At 47.5% G+C, this 18749-nt stretch overlaps 5 protein-coding genes across 5 annotated transcripts; 3 read left to right on the forward strand and 2 right to left on the reverse strand.

The window, feature by feature from the left end:
- Positions 1-849: 849 nt before the first annotated feature.
- On the forward strand, positions 850-3037 carry JR316_0008391 (uncharacterized protein; the record flags this gene model as incomplete). The annotated part of the gene is made up of 9 exons (XM_047894106.1): positions 850-914; positions 977-991; positions 1045-1139; positions 1187-1300; positions 1359-1920; positions 1987-2485; positions 2595-2780; positions 2839-2911; positions 2973-3037. 9 exons carry the CDS (start codon positions 850-852, stop codon positions 3035-3037), a joined length of 1674 nt encoding a protein of 557 aa, XP_047747421.1.
- A 271-nt stretch (positions 3038-3308) lies between these two features.
- On the reverse strand, positions 3309-5364 carry JR316_0008392 (Protein F37C4.5; the record flags this gene model as incomplete). The annotated part of the gene is made up of 6 exons (XM_047894107.1): positions 3309-3759; positions 3823-3953; positions 4013-4453; positions 4509-4621; positions 4681-5102; positions 5162-5364. The coding sequence occupies 6 exons, from the start codon at positions 5362-5364 to the stop codon at positions 3309-3311; spliced, it is 1761 nt and encodes a 586-aa protein (XP_047747422.1).
- A 1114-nt stretch (positions 5365-6478) lies between these two features.
- Positions 6479-6787, forward strand: JR316_0008393 (uncharacterized protein; the record flags this gene model as incomplete). The annotated part of the gene is made up of 3 exons (XM_047894108.1): positions 6479-6608; positions 6657-6700; positions 6749-6787. The coding sequence occupies 3 exons, from the start codon at positions 6479-6481 to the stop codon at positions 6785-6787; spliced, it is 213 nt and encodes a 70-aa protein (XP_047747423.1).
- Positions 6788-13277: 6490 nt separating this feature from the next.
- JR316_0008394 (Protein F37C4.5) lies at positions 13278-15296 on the reverse strand (the record flags this gene model as incomplete). Its single annotated transcript, XM_047894109.1, has 7 exons — positions 13278-13286; positions 13346-13691; positions 13755-13885; positions 13945-14385; positions 14441-14553; positions 14613-15034; positions 15094-15296. The coding sequence occupies 7 exons, from the start codon at positions 15294-15296 to the stop codon at positions 13278-13280; spliced, it is 1665 nt and encodes a 554-aa protein (XP_047747424.1).
- Positions 15297-16410: 1114 nt separating this feature from the next.
- Positions 16411-16719, forward strand: JR316_0008395 (uncharacterized protein; the record flags this gene model as incomplete). The annotated part of the gene is made up of 3 exons (XM_047894110.1): positions 16411-16540; positions 16589-16632; positions 16681-16719. The coding sequence occupies 3 exons, from the start codon at positions 16411-16413 to the stop codon at positions 16717-16719; spliced, it is 213 nt and encodes a 70-aa protein (XP_047747425.1).
- Positions 16720-18749: the final 2030 nt, after the last annotated feature.

Genomic DNA, 18749 nt, shown 5'->3' on the forward strand with positions numbered 1-18749 from the left:
GTATATTTTACTATACTAAACGATGCGCGATAGCAGTCCTGCGAGGTAGGCTACACCTACTTGGACCTTGCTTGATGACTATTAAAATTGTGGAACGAATTGGGAACGAATGGACGATTCTCAATGCTCAGTCTCGGCTTTCACTGGTCCGTCCAGCCAGCCTCGTCATTGCATTGGGCCGATGCACTTAATTCGACGCACATTGATCGGAACAGCCATTTACGCACTGCTGGCGCTCTGTGATTTCCGCCACACGGTAGATTTTTAGCTCGCCTCCCCAAGTCTGTGTCTGACAATCATCATGAAATGAGGGGTAGATATCCTTAATTTTGAGCATGAACAAACAATTTTACAATTTGGGGCTCTCAGAAATGAAGCCGAGACCCATTCGCGCAAGGACTACAGTCGACTCGCCCTCATAAAGAAGACATTCGGGTGCTCTCACAGACTCGGGCCTCCCTTTTATCTCCACTCAGTCAGAGCAACCCGCCATCACGTAAAATCCAAAATTGTCTGGACGAAACAGGATATTCTACTTCTATAACTCACTGAGGCTTCTAGAATTCATGTAATCCCTGCTTCGCAGTGTCCGTTGGCTACATAATGGCGGCAGTCGCCAGCGTGGTGAATGGTACCCACGAGCATTAAACCTCTTTGTGTAGCTGCAGCTCGAGATGCTGGTCGACTATCGGTATTGTCGAGAAGTGCTTTTGCGTATCAAGAGGCCTATGTCCGCGATCTCCAACCATCTAGAGAACAACGGGAGTACACAAACTTTGGAATCGCTTATGTCGTACGGATTGGGATCGGGTCCAAATGGGAAAGTTATCTCTCAGATGCCATGCGCCAATGCCTCCAACAAAGGTCCTGGAGCGGAACCCTGCGTCAATACAGGACTCATGGCTTGTTCCCAGGTACTTCTTCATATTAATGAACACTGCGACTGACCTTTTCAGCTTATTTGACTTTGTCTTAGTGCTCTTTGGTTAAGGTATGTGTTTCGTTCAGCGAATCCATCACCTCAGCGTCTAATCGAGCGTCCAGTATTGCTCAGGACGATGCCAACGTCAACACTGGTCCAAACATCGCCTTGATTGTGAACACCAGTACTTGCAACACGACTGGGAACCGGGCTGGATGTCTGAGAACAGACGGCCATTACTCTCAGACTGCAAATTTCTCCCAGCGTCTTCTTCTGTCGACAACTTCAAAAATACAGGATTTCCCGCATATGACATCCTCCAGCTTCAGCATAACGAGGGCGAGCTCTATACCAAAGATCTCAAAATTTGCATGACAGGTAAGCGAATTGTGGATCCCATGTTGTCAAACTAACTCTGCAATTTCAACTATTGCAGCTGCTAGTGATATTCGCAATCTTGTCCAAACCGTCAACCGTCTTCCGAATGGGTACCCGGGAAAAATCGATATTCTCCTCAACAACAGCAACACGGTCGTTCTCAACCGGATGCTGGTCATCCTCTGTGCTCTTCTCACTCCTGGACCATCCATCGACGAATCTGCCGAACTGGCCCTGCATCTGATGTATTCTGCCAGCCTTCCTGAAACTGCGGCGTCGTACATGCGTTACTGCGTGAACACCATATACGGCGAAGAGCTTGCTGACGGAGAAATGTCCTTCCAAACAACACTACGAACCCGCGGGCGTGGAAAACTATACTCTGCACAGCCAGCTTCTGGGATCAAAAAGCCAATGGAGATGTTTTCTTCAACATGCAGTCTCTCGAAGACGATCGATGCAATGAGAGAAAGCCTGCAGGACCCTTTTCAGATAGACGATAGAGAGAAACTTTTGTCTATGCTTGTGCCGGGACACAGGCTCGCGCTTGACAGGTTCTGGAAGACGGGCATTCTGGCACCATTCTCATTGGATCTCAAACCCTTCAAGTCACCGAACAGGTGAGCAACAAAAATGTAGTCGTCTGGTATTCTCAAAGCTAAGCATCTGAACACCAAACGTTCTAGATTAATGTTTTCTTCTCAAGGAGAATGGATGGGACTTAGCAGTGACATTAATCCACTGCACGGGTGGGACGTCTCAGCAGTACGAACCACGGGACTTCGATTTGGGCTCGACCCTACGGCAGACATAATTGGTTGTCTCTTCTTCCATATCAAATCCGAGCTTCGCGAGTTCTCTTTGCGAATGAAGGAGCTTAACATCAACCTCCATTTGCTGCAGTACGATTCTCGCCTCCTCTCTAAGGGCATCTCCATAGGGGTCCTGCCCGCCTTCTCTGACGCCTCCTTCGACCGCATCGATATTGGCGACATGTGCGACCAGATGGACAATCTCGCCGAGTGCCTCGCGGACTGGGGTCCGCTCTTGAACAAAAATAACCCCGACTCCTGTTTGTTCATGCACTCCAAGCAATGGCACGAAGAATTTCCTAGTTCCATTGCGCGCAACAATCCTAGGGCAGCCAAAATCCTCATGGAGCGATGTCAGACCATGCCTTCTCTGGTCCGTACTCGTCTTCTTTAATTATCCCTCTACCTTCCCTACCCCCCGAGTCGGCGTCGCTCACCCAGGCCCCGCTTCTCTTCTTAACTGATGATGTACCTTTCCTTAGAAATCCAAGCTGAAGTCGTTCTTCAAGACACCACAGGCGCCGTCTATCGTCCGCCTGATGGCCTCCTTGGACGCGTTCGTAGATCATGAAGCCGCATTCCTTCGCTATTTGGAAGCCCAAGAAGCGGACGCCATCACAGCCAGCCTCGGTCTGTGCATACGCCAGGTCCACAGCGTACACCCAAAGGTCGGGGAATGATCATATGAGCCTCAGTCTTCGCTGATACCTTTTTCTCTTCTATCAGAGAGTCGGAATCCCACTCACGTCCGCGCATCAAAAGTTGCCCAACCTCTCCAAGGAAGAGTTTTACGACCTGTGTAAGTGGCTCTCCTATCCATTCGCCATTCGAAGTCTGCAGCTGAGGCCATATGTGTATAGTCACGATCGGAGGCTCTGACCTTACCATACGTTTCGCGGAGTTTGTGTTTGCTGACCTTGAGTAAATGCCTTTGGAAACGAGCAGCTCCTCGAATCATTTGTATATATAAATCCTTGAATTTTTAGATGGAAACAGGATGGTAATATATAACTGCCGGATGGAACACAGCACATATGGACAATGCACAACTAAACCAAAATATTAGACACCATTGTAAAAGATATTTTTATAACTAGATATTCAACAAAAATATACGTACTTTCTCAGTCAAAACCAACACGGGTGGCTTGGACCTCAAAGGCACAGAGTGACCAAAATATCCTTGTTATACCTTGCTATGCATCCAGTCCTTCAATATTCGTACCAGGAGGACAGACAACCTCCCAGGATAAAAGAAGGACAAGTTTCCCTTGGGCCTGCAGCGAACAAACCCAATTAAACTTGCCATCCTTTCCAACCTGCCCTGGATCCATCTCCGGCTCATCCGCGCCTTCCCACCGCGCCACTACCTGAGAGCTAATCTTCACTGGCTCCGGTACAATAATGACACCCTTTTTGTTCGCCTGAGGTAGTACGAGACCCGGAGAGGTCAGGTTGACTGTAATATTGCTGTCCTCTGATACAGGCACCTGCTCGCGTACTTTCAGGTAGCTGATGGGCGTCGCTTTGGTGTTACTGATGCTGATGCGTTGAGAAAAAAGGTACGTAGAGTTTCGGCGCGTAAAGCTGGGTTGAGTGACTTTCTTGCTACGAGGGTGATAGGTGATGCGAACTGCAGGGTCGATGCTGTTTTGTTATGTAAAACAGATATTAGAAAACGGGTGGTAGCTTTATGGGGACACGACTTACCCAAGAGGACAATCAAAACTTTCCTGTGGGCTAACAGTCGGGATATCAGAGCGCGAGATGAAACTTCCATTGACGTAGATGCTTGCTATGCCGCGTAAAAGGGTATATTCAGAGTCATTCTTTATTTTTGCCTATAAACCAAAGAGATAGATGAGAAATTATCAGAAAAAGGTAGACATGTAGGACATACAGTTAAATGAGCCTTTGGCGATTTTTTTGGGACCGTAACCCAGGACATGGCTGCGTCCAAATACACTTCCATTATAGTCACGGTATGAGAAGCGCCGTCACTCGGAATCGTCATTAATCCAGGGACCGAGAACGTTGCATTGATGTCCCCTTTCGATGTGACTGTCAAGCCTCGGGCCTTGATGTTGGGCGGTCGCGAACTATGCAGTCTTCCTCCTCCTCTAGGTGGACCTCCATCAGATTCAGAATCGGAACTAGCTGCAGATTCTTTTCTCATTGAGTGGCCGCCGAACGTGTTAAGGCTGGAGGCAGCAGCACTTTTTCTCAGGTACTTTCCGTACATGGGCTTATACATAGAAAGCGTCCATGGCTGCAATTCCGGGATATTGAGTCCTGTTGTGGGCGTCACTGTCTCCAAAGTCAATGGAATATCATTCCAGGACTAGATCTGGGAATTAGCTTTGGTAGGTTCTGAGCAGCGAGATAATTTCAATCACCTCTCCTGTATTTTGTGAGATGGCTGCTTTGTATATAAGCTTTACCGCCTTTTCCTTGGTGTCCATTTTCACGTAGATAGCGTAAGTAGGGTCCCAGGTAGCGCTGGAAACAGCTGTCCCAAAGAGTTTAGACTACTAGTGACCAAGACTTGATGAATGAGATAAAGCTGACCGTATTTCAAAACAATCTCAACGTCGCATTCTTTGTCTGCGACGAGAGTTATGTAGACACGTTTGCGCAGCTTATTATCCACTTTGACCTCGCCCAATGCTACTTGCTCTTGCTCAATGTCTCTAGTAACCTCTGTAATTTGCTCTTCCAAATCAAGCTGCTTGAGATCCCATTCCTCTGCAGCCGCGTCAATTCCTCGCTGCAAATTGGCCAACTCATCTGCCTTGACATGTCGCACGGCAATACTGTTCTGGAAAGACTGAACTGCCGCGATCGCTTTATGGCACCGCATCAACGCTTTCTCCAACCGAATCTTCTGCTTTATCAAGTCTTCAAGACGATCAGAGGTCGTCATAGGACCCGAAGAAGGAATATCGGAGAGTGAAACTTCATAAATTGTACATTGACCGCGACCTTCAACTCTGTAGCACATCCACTGAATTAAGTACCAGTTACCCTTATAAAAGAAAATAAAGCGTACCGAAGAGAATCTGGGACCAGCACATCAGGAAGACCGGACACAATGACCTTATTGTCGCCTTTCTTGAGCTTTGGTTCAAAAACACGCGTCACCTCCGCCAGGCCAGTATACAAGCTAACGTTCGCGATCTTGCTATCCGTCTGACACGACAGGCATACCTCACTGACTGCTCGGCTTGCATTTGCGATTGCGTTTGGAGGCATCCTTCACTTTGAGTAGTAGGGTGAAGGAAGAGACAGCTTGTGTCGTATTGAGTCATTGGTTCTGTTATAATTACGTTTGGAAGTCAGGGCTAGATCAGGGGCTCCAAGGTGTCAAACGCCAGCACAGCCCCTGACAGTATATCCAAGAACAGGTTGCTCGTCAGGTTAATGGCGACTTTTATGATTAAAGATATTCAAAGTCAGCTATGGTTGGAAGCAGGTGAAGTATGCCGTCAGTCAGCAAATACAGGCCCATAGTAAGCTGGCAGACAACAAAATGCCATTTTTTGTTTCCCACGCTTCCTGCCCGCGTATTTCCCTAATGCGCTGAATACCCCGTGCCGCATTCTTATCGTGTACTTGATTCTGCTTTGGTCAGGGTCCTCTGATTCAATTTCCTAGTGGAATTCATCAACTGCCCAAGCTAATTTTAATTCCACTCTGTAAATGCGAAATCGCAAGTCACTGTATTCATCCTTTCTTTGCTGCTTTCTTCTCTTTGCAGAGAGTTGGTCGCATACCCCCCACACAGCTCTAGTTGCCCCGCCGCTGTGGCCTTCCCACCACCTCGTTCTCGTCGACGACCGTCCAACATTTCCACAGCCCACGCACAATGCAGCAACCAGCGCCCCGTTCCACTGGGCTACAACGCATCTGACAGCATGGGTCAGTCAATGCATACCTCATTTATTTGTTGCTTACCTTTTTTTTCAGTGGTGTTGGCGGCCTAGGACGCAAACACGGCTCGATCCTCAACACTGCGGCGCTGTGTAAACCGTCAGAGGGCCTCACGCGCCGGCGGATGTCACGATTGGGCTGTACAAGGGGGCGGGCTCGTGTAAGTCAATGAATTCCGTATTTATTTGTTGCTTACCTTTCTTTTCAGGGCATTCGGTGGACTAGGATGCACACGGCTCGATTCTCAATACGGCGGTATTGTATAAACCGTCAGAGGCAGAGGCGTCAGAGAGCCTCACGCGCCGGCGGATGTTATGATTGGGCTCTAGAAGGGGGTGGGTACAGGTAAGTCAATGAATTGCTTATTTCTTCATTGCTTACCTTTGTTTTCAGCAGAGTTGGTGGCCTAGGATGCGTACACGGCTCAATCCTCGACATGGCGGCACCATGCAAACCGTCAGACAGACGCACTGGAACTTGCATTTCTGATAGTTGGGTTGCGAAAGGGGTGTTGGGTCCCGCCGCTACAAGACGTTACGGCCGGGCTGTAGAAGTGGCGGGCTTGGGTAAGTCAATGAAACCTAATTCCTTTATTACTTACCTTTCTTTTCAAGACATTCAGTGGTCTAGGACGCACACGGCGATGGGGTGGGTACAGGTAAGTCAATGCATTGCTTATTTCTTCGTTGCTTACCTTTCTTTTCAGGAGAGTTGGTGGCCTACTAGCATGCGTATACGGCTGTAGACCGTCAGACACGTCAGAGATGGCGGGGTGTTGGACCTGTGGAAGGGGCGGGCACAGGTAAGTCGATGAATTCCTCGTATTTGTTGCGTACCTTCATTCGCTGGGATGCCCAGGACACACGGCGACGAGACGTGGCTCAACTCTGGTGCGGCGGCAGCGCTGTGTAGATGTGTGTAGCCCGTCAGACACGTTGGAGACCTGTGCAATAGGACATACCTTTACCGGTGGCACGCAGCAGAGGGGTGTATGTGAGTACCATGCCACACCATTTCAATATTGATTGCTCACCTCTAACCACTACAAAGACATGCGTAACCGGCTCGATTATCGACACGGCGGCACCATGTAAACTGTCAGAGGCAGAGGCAGAGGCTTCAGAAAGCCTCACGCTGTGGTGGATGTTACGATGAGGCTGTAGATAGGGGCGGGCATGGGTAAGTCAATGAATTGACTGTTTCTTTGTTGCTTACCTTTCTTTTGAGTGGTGTTGGTGGCCTAGGATGCAAACATGGCTTGATTTTCGACACGGCGGCGCTGTGTAGACCGTCAGACACGTCAGAGGCAGACGTAAGGGAACATACATTGACCAATGGCGGGGTGTTGGACCTGTAGAAAGTGGCGGGCACAGGTAAGTCGACAAATTCCTCATTTCATTATTACTTACCTTCATTCGCTGGGGTGTTGGTGGACTAGAACACACGGCGACAAGGCATCAACAAGATGCCACCAACGTGGCTTGACTCTGGTGCGGCGGCGGAACTGTGTAGACGCGTGTAGCCTGTCAGACGCGTCGGAAACTTGTGGAACGGGACGTACCTTTACGTGTGGCGGGCTGTAGAAGGGTGTATGTGAGTACCATGCCAAACCATTTCACGGTTACTCACCTCTCGATGGCCCTCTCGATGGCCTGGCAAGAAATGGCGACGAGCGCCGGTGGTCAGCCAAATTCACAGTTTCAAGACCATCACTCACCTATGACAAGCTGCTGAGATGCGTCGCAGGAGGAGGCGGAGAGGAGAGGAAAGAACTCCTGAGATGAGCAGAGGAGGACGAGTGGGATGAGAAAAAGTGAGTACATTCACGTCCTCTTTTATAGTTTGCAAAGCACGCTGCTGTACGTACACCGGTACGCTATGCAATTTCGGGTTCTACCGTTGGTTTGCAGGGTCCAATTTTGGGATCAGCAAACAACTTGAACGCAAAGCGGGTGCTAGCCGAGTGTATCTACCGTAGGATACACTCCTGTCTGTCTGTAGAATTGGAATAGATGTGTTTTCATGTTTTCGTGGACTGCGTGTTTGTCTATTTCAAGTTGATCTGAATGTTTGTTTCGAGCTTAATTCGAGCACTTCAACTTTCTCCTACTTTCTTGATGCCCGTCAGGTCTGCGCTGGATAATACACCTCACATTTCAACCTTGGGACTCCAATCCCTTTGCGTTAGACCAGTACGTATAGTAAAAATTTCACCGGAAACATGCTAATTCATGCAATTACAGATATCTGGAATAAATCCTCAACGTTACCCCTCGAGCTCTAGCTTCCAGCCTTGAATTCAGAACGCCGCTCGATCTTACGTTGGTGATATATTACCTACCCGAATACCAGGACCCCTAACGACCCAAATTTCCAGACGTTTTGAAATAGCGTTATTTCGGAAGATTGGGACGAGGAGAGGGATATGGGTGGCGTGCACATTTGCTGAGTTGTCTTGCAAAATTTCAAACGTTGGTGCCGTTTACTGAGTATTGCAAAGGTACCAGGGTGCTCTCTAGCTCACTTGGATGTTGCAATTGTACGTGGTTTTTTGTGCTCTAGTGTTGTTTTGCTAAAATCAATATCTGGCGTTCTCGGGAGATGGATAAAAAATTTTGTGTTCAAACTTCGAAATTATGAGAATGGGTACGTGAACTGGACTAGTACCTATTGATAGATTCAGGGATGATATGAATCCAGTTTAATTTTTGAGAGAAGAACGGCGGATTTGGGATGGAGGTGAAGATGTTCCGGAGGTGCATAGGGATGGTTCTGCAATGAAATTTGAAGTTGATCTGGGATAGGTCAATTCTTCACTTACACAGGGGTATTATACTGACCTCGATAGTCCAGATAAACGGTTCAATGAATGGAACCAATGTAAAGTTGCGTACATTTGCAGTGAATGTATTCTCTGACCATCGCGGATCCACAGCTTCACCAACGTTCACTCGCACCTACCAGTCATCACCCACATACCCAGACATCCCCTATTATCCCAGAACCACATACAAAACCGCATTATTCGCGCGTACAAAGTGTACAGCGTACATGTATTGCCAGCGCACAAACAAGGTTCGTCGAGTTCACCGCGTCTTCCTCTCATTTCGCTCTGACAGATAGTTCGATCGGGTATGCAAGAGGTGTCGTAATCACTCTGAAACGCGACGGGGGCGAAAAGAAAGCGAGTTGAAAGGCTGGAAAATGGGTAAATGGGGAGGAGGAGTACATGTCCTCTCGGCATTGTACGCATTCTATTCGACATTCGAGCGGTCTGGGGCGGTGGGTTAGTGTTCAGGGTGACTGGGTATGCAGGTGCGTATGTCGTCCGAAACGATTTCTGGTGTATTTGCGTCGCTTTTGTAGGTATGTGCTTTTGATTCAATTTGGTTTCCAGATTTTATTTGAAGATTTCATGAACATCGGGAGGGTTTATCGAGGTACAGTGACTCTTTCCTGTGCAATATAATGGAGTACAAAAGTTATAAAGTGCTACAAAGTGCTTAAACTAGCTAACCACGTTGTAGGTAGATTTGGATCTGATGAGCTGTATCGTTAAAACTTGATATTTTCAATGAAAACTGACTACTTTCCTGTATTCTGGAGTGTATATCAATAGGGGCTATGACTCTGCATGATGTGCATAGGTCTACCTAACGAGAAACAAGCGGAAAACCCTCCATTTCCTCCCACAACCGTTAATTGCAATCCAGGCATTGGACTAAAAGCCGAGCGGGCACTAGCTTCAAAGAAGTTTGGTAACGTAAGTGATATATTTGCTTTCCATACAGTGAAGCATTGGAAACTGATTGAATAGAAAACATGGCGAAATTGAACCGGGAAAGGAGGTGAGCATACTTTATTTGTAAATTTTTTGATTCTCCTTCCAAATTTTCTTCTGTCAGAGATGAGAAACTATTGCATAAAGGCTGGGGAGAGTGTTAGGCTACAGATACATACGAGTTCTTTGAGTGTAAACATGTTTAAACGCGAATACACTTGTGTGTTTGCTTGCAAGATTGAAATGCTGTAATATAATCTGGTATTCTGAACTCCAATTGCGTACATTTTGATTAGTATTTACACTAGATTAGTCCTGTATAGCGCGCGCTTGAGCTATCAAGCCAATGCATAGGTAAAACGGATCTGAACAAGGTATGTTTAAGGCTGCAATAGTGAGTACATAGCGCTACATGGATGCCGGACATAAGTTCCCGGGCAGGAACACACCTCTACGTCATTCTTCCGAGTCCAAACTTGAAGAGGAATGGCACAGTTTACGGATGGGATGTTTTGAAGTAATCCGGAGGAAAACAGAATCAGCGACTAACTTCTGGGAGAGTCTTGTCGTACTAAACGGCTTGAACATGAATATTATGACATACCTTTGCTGTGAAGGTGAGTTGTTACGGATCTGGAAGCAATTTGGCGTTTGAAAACCTGATTTTAGGAGATACGTGGCACGGAATTGAACTTGAATTTGAGTTGATTTTAGCGAGATTTGTATTTTAATGGATTATGTGTTTACTGTACCTTTTACAGTAGAACCACACGACACTTCTATGTCATCCGTCTGAATCCAAACTTGAACAGGAATGGCACGGTTACGGATGGGATGTGTTGAATTAATCTGGAGGAAAACCGAGTCAGTGACTAACTTCCGGGAGAGTCTAGTTGTAGTAACCGACTTGAATAGGTGTATTATGATGTATCTTTGCTGTGAAGGTGAGTTTCTCCGGATCTGGAAGCGATTTAACCTTGGAAATTCTCAATTTAGGAGATACGTGGCACGGAATTCAACTGGAATTTAGCGGGATTTGTGTTTAAATTGGTTTTGTATTGACTGTCCCTTTTGAAGTGGAGCCACACGCGACAAGGGATGGTCGCTATAAATGCCGAGAAATGAATGGGCGCCTAATCAAACCACTCGGTTAGTGCAGTCGGCTACAGTCTAATGTCATCATTTGTTGCAGAATGTTGCAGCGGAATCTGGGGATCAACGGACATAGGTGAGCGGTCAGGGAACAGAACCACGCTTGAAAATATACGCAATGGTCCGAAATGTGCGATTCCGGGCGACTTTGGTGTATTGCGTCACTGAAGCGACGGAGAAACGTCTCGAGGCCTGATTTTGTTCCGAGCTTTGTCATTCAAGAGCCTAATTCTGACCCTGAGAACCGTGCGATTGGTTTGTGGGCACCGACGAGCTGGATTTGAGATCAAGATCTCCAGGTAGGTGCATGGTTACTCACTAATTAACTGATACGCGCTAGCAGCAGGGATGTTTCGTCATTGATTTTGCGTGTTATTTTGGATTTTGAAGCCCCTGTTCGACTTGTAGTACGATTTTCTTGATTTGAATTTGAAGTCTCCAAACCGTGTAGTGTATGTGAGTGTGGTGAATTCGAATGTAATTTGAGTGGGGTTGGATTTTTGAACCTGTAACAAGCAAGTAACGAGGTTCAAAAATATACGAATTATTCAAAGATTTTCACGCACCAGCAAATTTGTATTCAATGTTCAATCGACGCTACGAAGGCGTGTCTATAAAATTAAGGTGAAAAGAACTGGAACGGGAGGATTTCCGAGTAGGTGCATGGTTACTTACTAAGTTAACCGATACGCGCTAGCAGCAGGATGTTTGGTCATTGGTTTTTCGCGTTATTTTAGATTTTGAAGCCCCTGTCGAGTTGTAATGAATGTAGAATTTGAAGATTCAGAACCGTGTATTCTGCCTTGGTGCGGTAGATTTTGATGTAATTTGAGTGCGAGGGGAAGGATTTTGAAAAGGTTCAAAATATACAAATTATTCAAGGATTTTCACGCAGCAGCAAAGTTATATTCAATTACGAATTTGTGTCCATGAAAACAAAGTAAAAAAAGGTTGGGACGGGAGTGTACGTATACGTTGATAGGAGGAAATTGGATTAGAGCTACTAGAAGACTTTTGGCTTGTTTGTGTCAGGGATAGCGGAGCTTTAATACGTGACATATAAGTTGACTTGCCTTTTTTTTCTGCTAGGGATTGTATCCCGTCTTTATGCCAGTCCGCGGTGTTATGCCCTCCCCCTCCTAAATTCGATTTTTGGGCTTCCGCCGAGCTAGGTGTTCTGCAAGCCTCACCCGGGATCTTTACGACTCCTTTACTGAGTGCTGGTACGTGGAATTACCCCTAAACTGACTAAAATGTGCTCATTGCTGTATGCGTTGGCGCTTAGCATTCGAAATTTGAAATTTGGAGTTCCCGCGACCCGTGTATTCTTGCCACCGTTGACTGGGGATGCCAGCGTCTAGTCTTGTTCCCGCGACTTTTCGCCATCGACACGTGAGTATTTGTGTCAAGACACATGAGAGGTATGTGTATTTATCGTGCATTGTGTTGTATTTGCTCACAGTTTGGCAGGATTCGAAATTCGAAATTTGGAGTTCCCGCGACCCGTGGTTTCTTCCTGCCGTTGAGTTGCAGTGCCAGCGTCCAGTCTTGATACTCAGAATTCCCGCAACCCGTGGTTTCTTGCCGCCGTTGAGTCGGAGTGCCAGCAACCAGTCTTGATATTCAGAGTTCCCGCAATTTGTGAGTTTTTCCCGCCATCGACTTGGAGTGCCTGCAACGGGTGAGTATTTGTGTCCAGACGAATGAGAGGTGTGACTTGTTGTTCCCGGTGCTGGTATGTGCTCTGCCTTGAGATTTGGTGTTTGGAGTTCCGGCGGCGCGTGAGTCTGCTCTATAGGTACGTGTTGCTGCCCCTGTGTTGTACAGTCTTGCGCTGACCGTATGGTCGGGGTCCTAAGATTTGAAATAAAGTTCCCGCAGCCACTTAGCCTCTCGCCATCTGGCTCATCTATCAAGACCCGACTGGATTACCGTATTACGAGTCGCTGTTTTATCAAGACACGGTGATGGAACTTCAATCGTGTGTCTCGACTTGATAGGTACGTGTCACTTCCCCTTGCTCTGACTGTATGGTTGGGGTTTTGAAGTTCCCGCGGGCACCTAGCCCCTTGCCATCTGGCTCGTCTATCAAGACCTCAATCTAGGGATCCCTTGATGATGCGCCCTTCTCGTTCTTTCATTCCCTTCTTTTTCTTTTTTTTTGTGTTTTATTTTGTAGTGGGACACCTTTGTAGTAGATAGCAAAAATGAATGCATGGCCTTTGGGCGGGGAGAGACTATGTCACTGAACAGTGCGAAAAATGGCAAAAAACTTCTATCTCTTTCACTCAGGGTCGTCTCTTTAAGGTATCTCGCCCCATATAAGGGTAAAACCAACACAACTTCTGACGTCATTTGCAGCGAACAAACCTTGCCATCCTTTCCAACCTGCCCTGGATCCATCTCCGGCTCATCCGCGCCTTCCCACCGCGCCACCACCTGAGAGCTAATCTTCACTGGCTCCGGTACAATAATGACACCCTTTTTGTTCGCCTGAGGTAGTACGAGACCCGGAGAGGTCAGGTTGACTGTAATATTGCTGTCCTCTGATACAGGCACCTGCTCGCGTACTTTCAGGTAGCTGATGGGCGTCGCTTTGGTGTTACTGATGCTGATGCGTTGAGAAAAAAGGTACGTAGAGTTTCGGCGCGTAAAGCTGGGTTGAGTGACTTTCTTGCTACGAGGGTGATAGGTGATGCGAACTGCAGGGTCGATGCTGTTTTGTTATGTAAAACAGATATTAGAAAACGGGTGGTAGCTTTATGGGGACACGACTTACCCAAGAGGACAATCAAAACTTTCCTGTGGGCTAACAGTCGGGATATCAGAGCGCGAGATGAAACTTCCATTGACGTAGATGCTTGCTATGCCGCGTAAAAGGGTATATTCAGAGTCATTCTTTATTTTTGCCTATAAACCAAAGAGATAGATGAGAAATTATCAGAAAAAGGTAGACATGTAGGACATACAGTTAAATGAGCCTTTGGCGATTTTTTTGGGACCGTAACCCAGGACATGGCTGCGTCCAAATACACTTCCATTATAGTCACGGTATGAGAAGCGCCGTCACTCGGAATCGTCATTAATCCAGGGACCGAGAACGTTGCATTGATGTCCCCTTTCGATGTGACTGTCAAGCCTCGGGCCTTGATGTTGGGCGGTCGCGAACTATGCAGTCTTCCTCCTCCTCTAGGTGGACCTCCATCAGATTCAGAATCGGAACTAGCTGCAGATTCTTTTCTCATTGAGTGGCCGCCGAACGTGTTAAGGCTGGAGGCAGCAGCACTTTTTCTCAGGTACTTTCCGTACATGGGCTTATACATAGAAAGCGTCCATGGCTGCAATTCCGGGATATTGAGTCCTGTTGTGGGCGTCACTGTCTCCAAAGTCAATGGAATATCATTCCAGGACTAGATCTGGGAATTAGCTTTGGTAGGTTCTGAGCAGCGAGATAATTTCAATCACCTCTCCTGTATTTTGTGAGATGGCTGCTTTGTATATAAGCTTTACCGCCTTTTCCTTGGTGTCCATTTTCACGTAGATAGCGTAAGTAGGGTCCCAGGTAGCGCTGGAAACAGCTGTCCCAAAGAGTTTAGACTACTAGTGACCAAGACTTGATGAATGAGATAAAGCTGACCGTATTTCAAAACAATCTCAACGTCGCATTCTTTGTCTGCGACGAGAGTTATGTAGACACGTTTGCGCAGCTTATTATCCACTTTGACCTCGCCCAATGCTACTTGCTCTTGCTCAATGTCTCTAGTAACCTCTGTAATTTGCTCTTCCAAATCAAGCTGCTTGAGATCCCATTCCTCTGCAGCCGCGTCAATTCCTCGCTGCAAATTGGCCAACTCATCTGCCTTGACATGTCGCACGGCAATACTGTTCTGGAAAGACTGAACTGCCGCGATCGCTTTATGGCACCGCATCAACGCTTTCTCCAACCGAATCTTCTGCTTTATCAAGTCTTCAAGACGATCAGAGGTCGTCATAGGACCCGAAGAAGGAATATCGGAGAGTGAAACTTCATAAATTGTACATTGACCGCGACCTTCAACTCTGTAGCACATCCACTGAATTAAGTACCAGTTACCCTTATAAAAGAAAATAAAGCGTACCGAAGAGAATCTGGGACCAGCACATCAGGAAGACCGGACACAATGACCTTATTGTCGCCTTTCTTGAGCTTTGGTTCAAAAACACGCGTCACCTCCGCCAGGCCAGTATACAAGCTAACGTTCGCGATCTTGCTATCCGTCTGACACGACAGGCATACCTCACTGACTGCTCGGCTTGCATTTGCGATTGCGTTTGGAGGCATCCTTCACTTTGAGTAGTAGGGTGAAGGAAGAGACAGCTTGTGTCGTATTGAGTCATTGGTTCTGTTATAATTACGTTTGGAAGTCAGGGCTAGATCAGGGGCTCCAAGGTGTCAAACGCCAGCACAGCCCCTGACAGTATATCCAAGAACAGGTTGCTCGTCAGGTTAATGGCGACTTTTATGATTAAAGATATTCAAAGTCAGCTATGGTTGGAAGCAGGTGAAGTATGCCGTCAGTCAGCAAATACAGGCCCATAGTAAGCTGGCAGACAACAAAATGCCATTTTTTGTTTCCCACGCTTCCTGCCCGCGTATTTCCCTAATGCGCTGAATACCCCGTGCCGCATTCTTATCGTGTACTTGATTCTGCTTTGGTCAGGGTCCTCTGATTCAATTTCCTAGTGGAATTCATCAACTGCCCAAGCTAATTTTAATTCCACTCTGTAAATGCGAAATCGCAAGTCACTGTATTCATCCTTTCTTTGCTGCTTTCTTCTCTTTGCAGAGAGTTGGTCGCATACCCCCCACACAGCTCTAGTTGCCCCGCCGCTGTGGCCTTCCCACCACCTCGTTCTCGTCGACGACCGTCCAACATTTCCACAGCCCACGCACAATGCAGCAACCAGCGCCCCGTTCCACTGGGCTACAACGCATCTGACAGCATGGGTCAGTCAATGCATACCTCATTTATTTGTTGCTTACCTTTTTTTTCAGTGGTGTTGGCGGCCTAGGACGCAAACACGGCTCGATCCTCAACACTGCGGCGCTGTGTAAACCGTCAGAGGGCCTCACGCGCCGGCGGATGTCACGATTGGGCTGTACAAGGGGGCGGGCTCGTGTAAGTCAATGAATTCCGTATTTATTTGTTGCTTACCTTTCTTTTCAGGGCATTCGGTGGACTAGGATGCACACGGCTCGATTCTCAATACGGCGGTATTGTATAAACCGTCAGAGGCAGAGGCGTCAGAGAGCCTCACGCGCCGGCGGATGTTATGATTGGGCTCTAGAAGGGGGTGGGTACAGGTAAGTCAATGAATTGCTTATTTCTTCATTGCTTACCTTTGTTTTCAGCAGAGTTGGTGGCCTAGGATGCGTACACGGCTCAATCCTCGACATGGCGGCACCATGCAAACCGTCAGACAGACGCACTGGAACTTGCATTTCTGATAGTTGGGTTGCGAAAGGGGTGTTGGGTCCCGCCGCTACAAGACGTTACGGCCGGGCTGTAGAAGTGGCGGGCTTGGGTAAGTCAATGAAACCTAATTCCTTTATTACTTACCTTTCTTTTCAAGACATTCAGTGGTCTAGGACGCACACGGCGATGGGGTGGGTACAGGTAAGTCAATGCATTGCTTATTTCTTCGTTGCTTACCTTTCTTTTCAGGAGAGTTGGTGGCCTACTAGCATGCGTATACGGCTGTAGACCGTCAGACACGTCAGAGATGGCGGGGTGTTGGACCTGTGGAAGGGGCGGGCACAGGTAAGTCGATGAATTCCTCGTATTTGTTGCGTACCTTCATTCGCTGGGATGCCCAGGACACACGGCGACGAGACGTGGCTCAACTCTGGTGCGGCGGCAGCGCTGTGTAGATGTGTGTAGCCCGTCAGACACGTTGGAGACCTGTGCAATAGGACATACCTTTACCGGTGGCACGCAGCAGAGGGGTGTATGTGAGTACCATGCCACACCATTTCAATATTGATTGCTCACCTCTAACCACTACAAAGACATGCGTAACCGGCTCGATTATCGACACGGCGGCACCATGTAAACTGTCAGAGGCAGAGGCAGAGGCTTCAGAAAGCCTCACGCTGTGGTGGATGTTACGATGAGGCTGTAGATAGGGGCGGGCATGGGTAAGTCAATGAATTGACTGTTTCTTTGTTGCTTACCTTTCTTTTGAGTGGTGTTGGTGGCCTAGGATGCAAACATGGCTTGATTTTCGACACGGCGGCGCTGTGTAGACCGTCAGACACGTCAGAGGCAGACGTAAGGGAACATACATTGACCAATGGCGGGGTGTTGGACCTGTAGAAAGTGGCGGGCACAGGTAAGTCGACAAATTCCTCATTTCATTATTACTTACCTTCATTCGCTGGGGTGTTGGTGGACTAGAACACACGGCGACAAGGCATCAACAAGATGCCACCAACGTGGCTTGACTCTGGTGCGGCGGCGGAACTGTGTAGACGCGTGTAGCCTGTCAGACGCGTCGGAAACTTGTGGAACGGGACGTACCTTTACGTGTGGCGGGCTGTAGAAGGGTGTATGTGAGTACCATGCCAAACCATTTCACGGTTACTCACCTCTCGATGGCCCTCTCGATGGCCTGGCAAGAAATGGCGACGAGCGCCGGTGGTCAGCCAAATTCACAGTTTCAAGACCATCACTCACCTATGACAAGCTGCTGAGATGCGTCGCAGGAGGAGGCGGAGAGGAGAGGAAAGAACTCCTGAGATGAGCAGAGGAGGACGAGTGGGATGAGAAAAAGTGAGTACATTCACGTCCTCTTTTATAGTTTGCAAAGCACGCTGCTGTACGTACACCGGTACGCTATGCAATTTCGGGTTCTACCGTTGGTTTGCAGGGTCCAATTTTGGGATCAGCAAACAACTTGAACGCAAAGCGGGTGCTAGCCGAGTGTATCTACCGTAGGATACACTCCTGTCTGTCTGTAGAATTGGAATAGATGTGTTTTCATGTTTTCGTGGACTGCGTGTTTGTCTATTTCAAGTTGATCTGAATGTTTGTTTCGAGCTTAATTCGAGCACTTCAACTTTCTCCTACTTTCTTGATGCCCGTCAGGTCTGCGCTGGATAATACACCTCACATTTCAACCTTGGGACTCCAATCCCTTTGCGTTAGACCAGTACGTATAGTAAAAATTTCACCGGAAACATGCTAATTCATGCAATTACAGATATCTGGAATAAATCCTCAACGTTACCCCTCGAGCTCTAGCTTCCAGCCTTGAATTCAGAACGCCGCTCGATCTTACGTTGGTGATATATTACCTACCCGAATACCAGGACCCCTAACGACCCAAATTTCCAGACGTTTTGAAATAGCGTTATTTCGGAAGATTGGGACGAGGAGAGGGATATGGGTGGCGTGCACATTTGCTGAGTTGTCTTGCAAAATTTCAAACGTTGGTGCCGTTTACTGAGTATTGCAAAGGTACCAGGGTGCTCTCTAGCTCACTTGGATGTTGCAATTGTACGTGGTTTTTTGTGCTCTAGTGTTGTTTTGCTAAAATCAATATCTGGCGTTCTCGGGAGATGGATAAAAAATTTTGTGTTCAAACTTCGAAATTATGAGAATGGGTACGTGAACTGGACTAGTACCTATTGATAGATTCAGGGATGATATGAATCCAGTTTAATTTTTGAGAGAAGAACGGCGGATTTGGGATGGAGGTGAAGATGTTCCGGAGGTGCATAGGGATGGTTCTG

The sequence above is a fragment of the Psilocybe cubensis genome, chromosome 7, assembly GCF_017499595.1.
Source record: "Psilocybe cubensis strain MGC-MH-2018 chromosome 7, whole genome shotgun sequence".
Taxonomy (NCBI): Eukaryota; Fungi; Basidiomycota; class Agaricomycetes; order Agaricales; family Agrocybaceae; genus Psilocybe; species Psilocybe cubensis.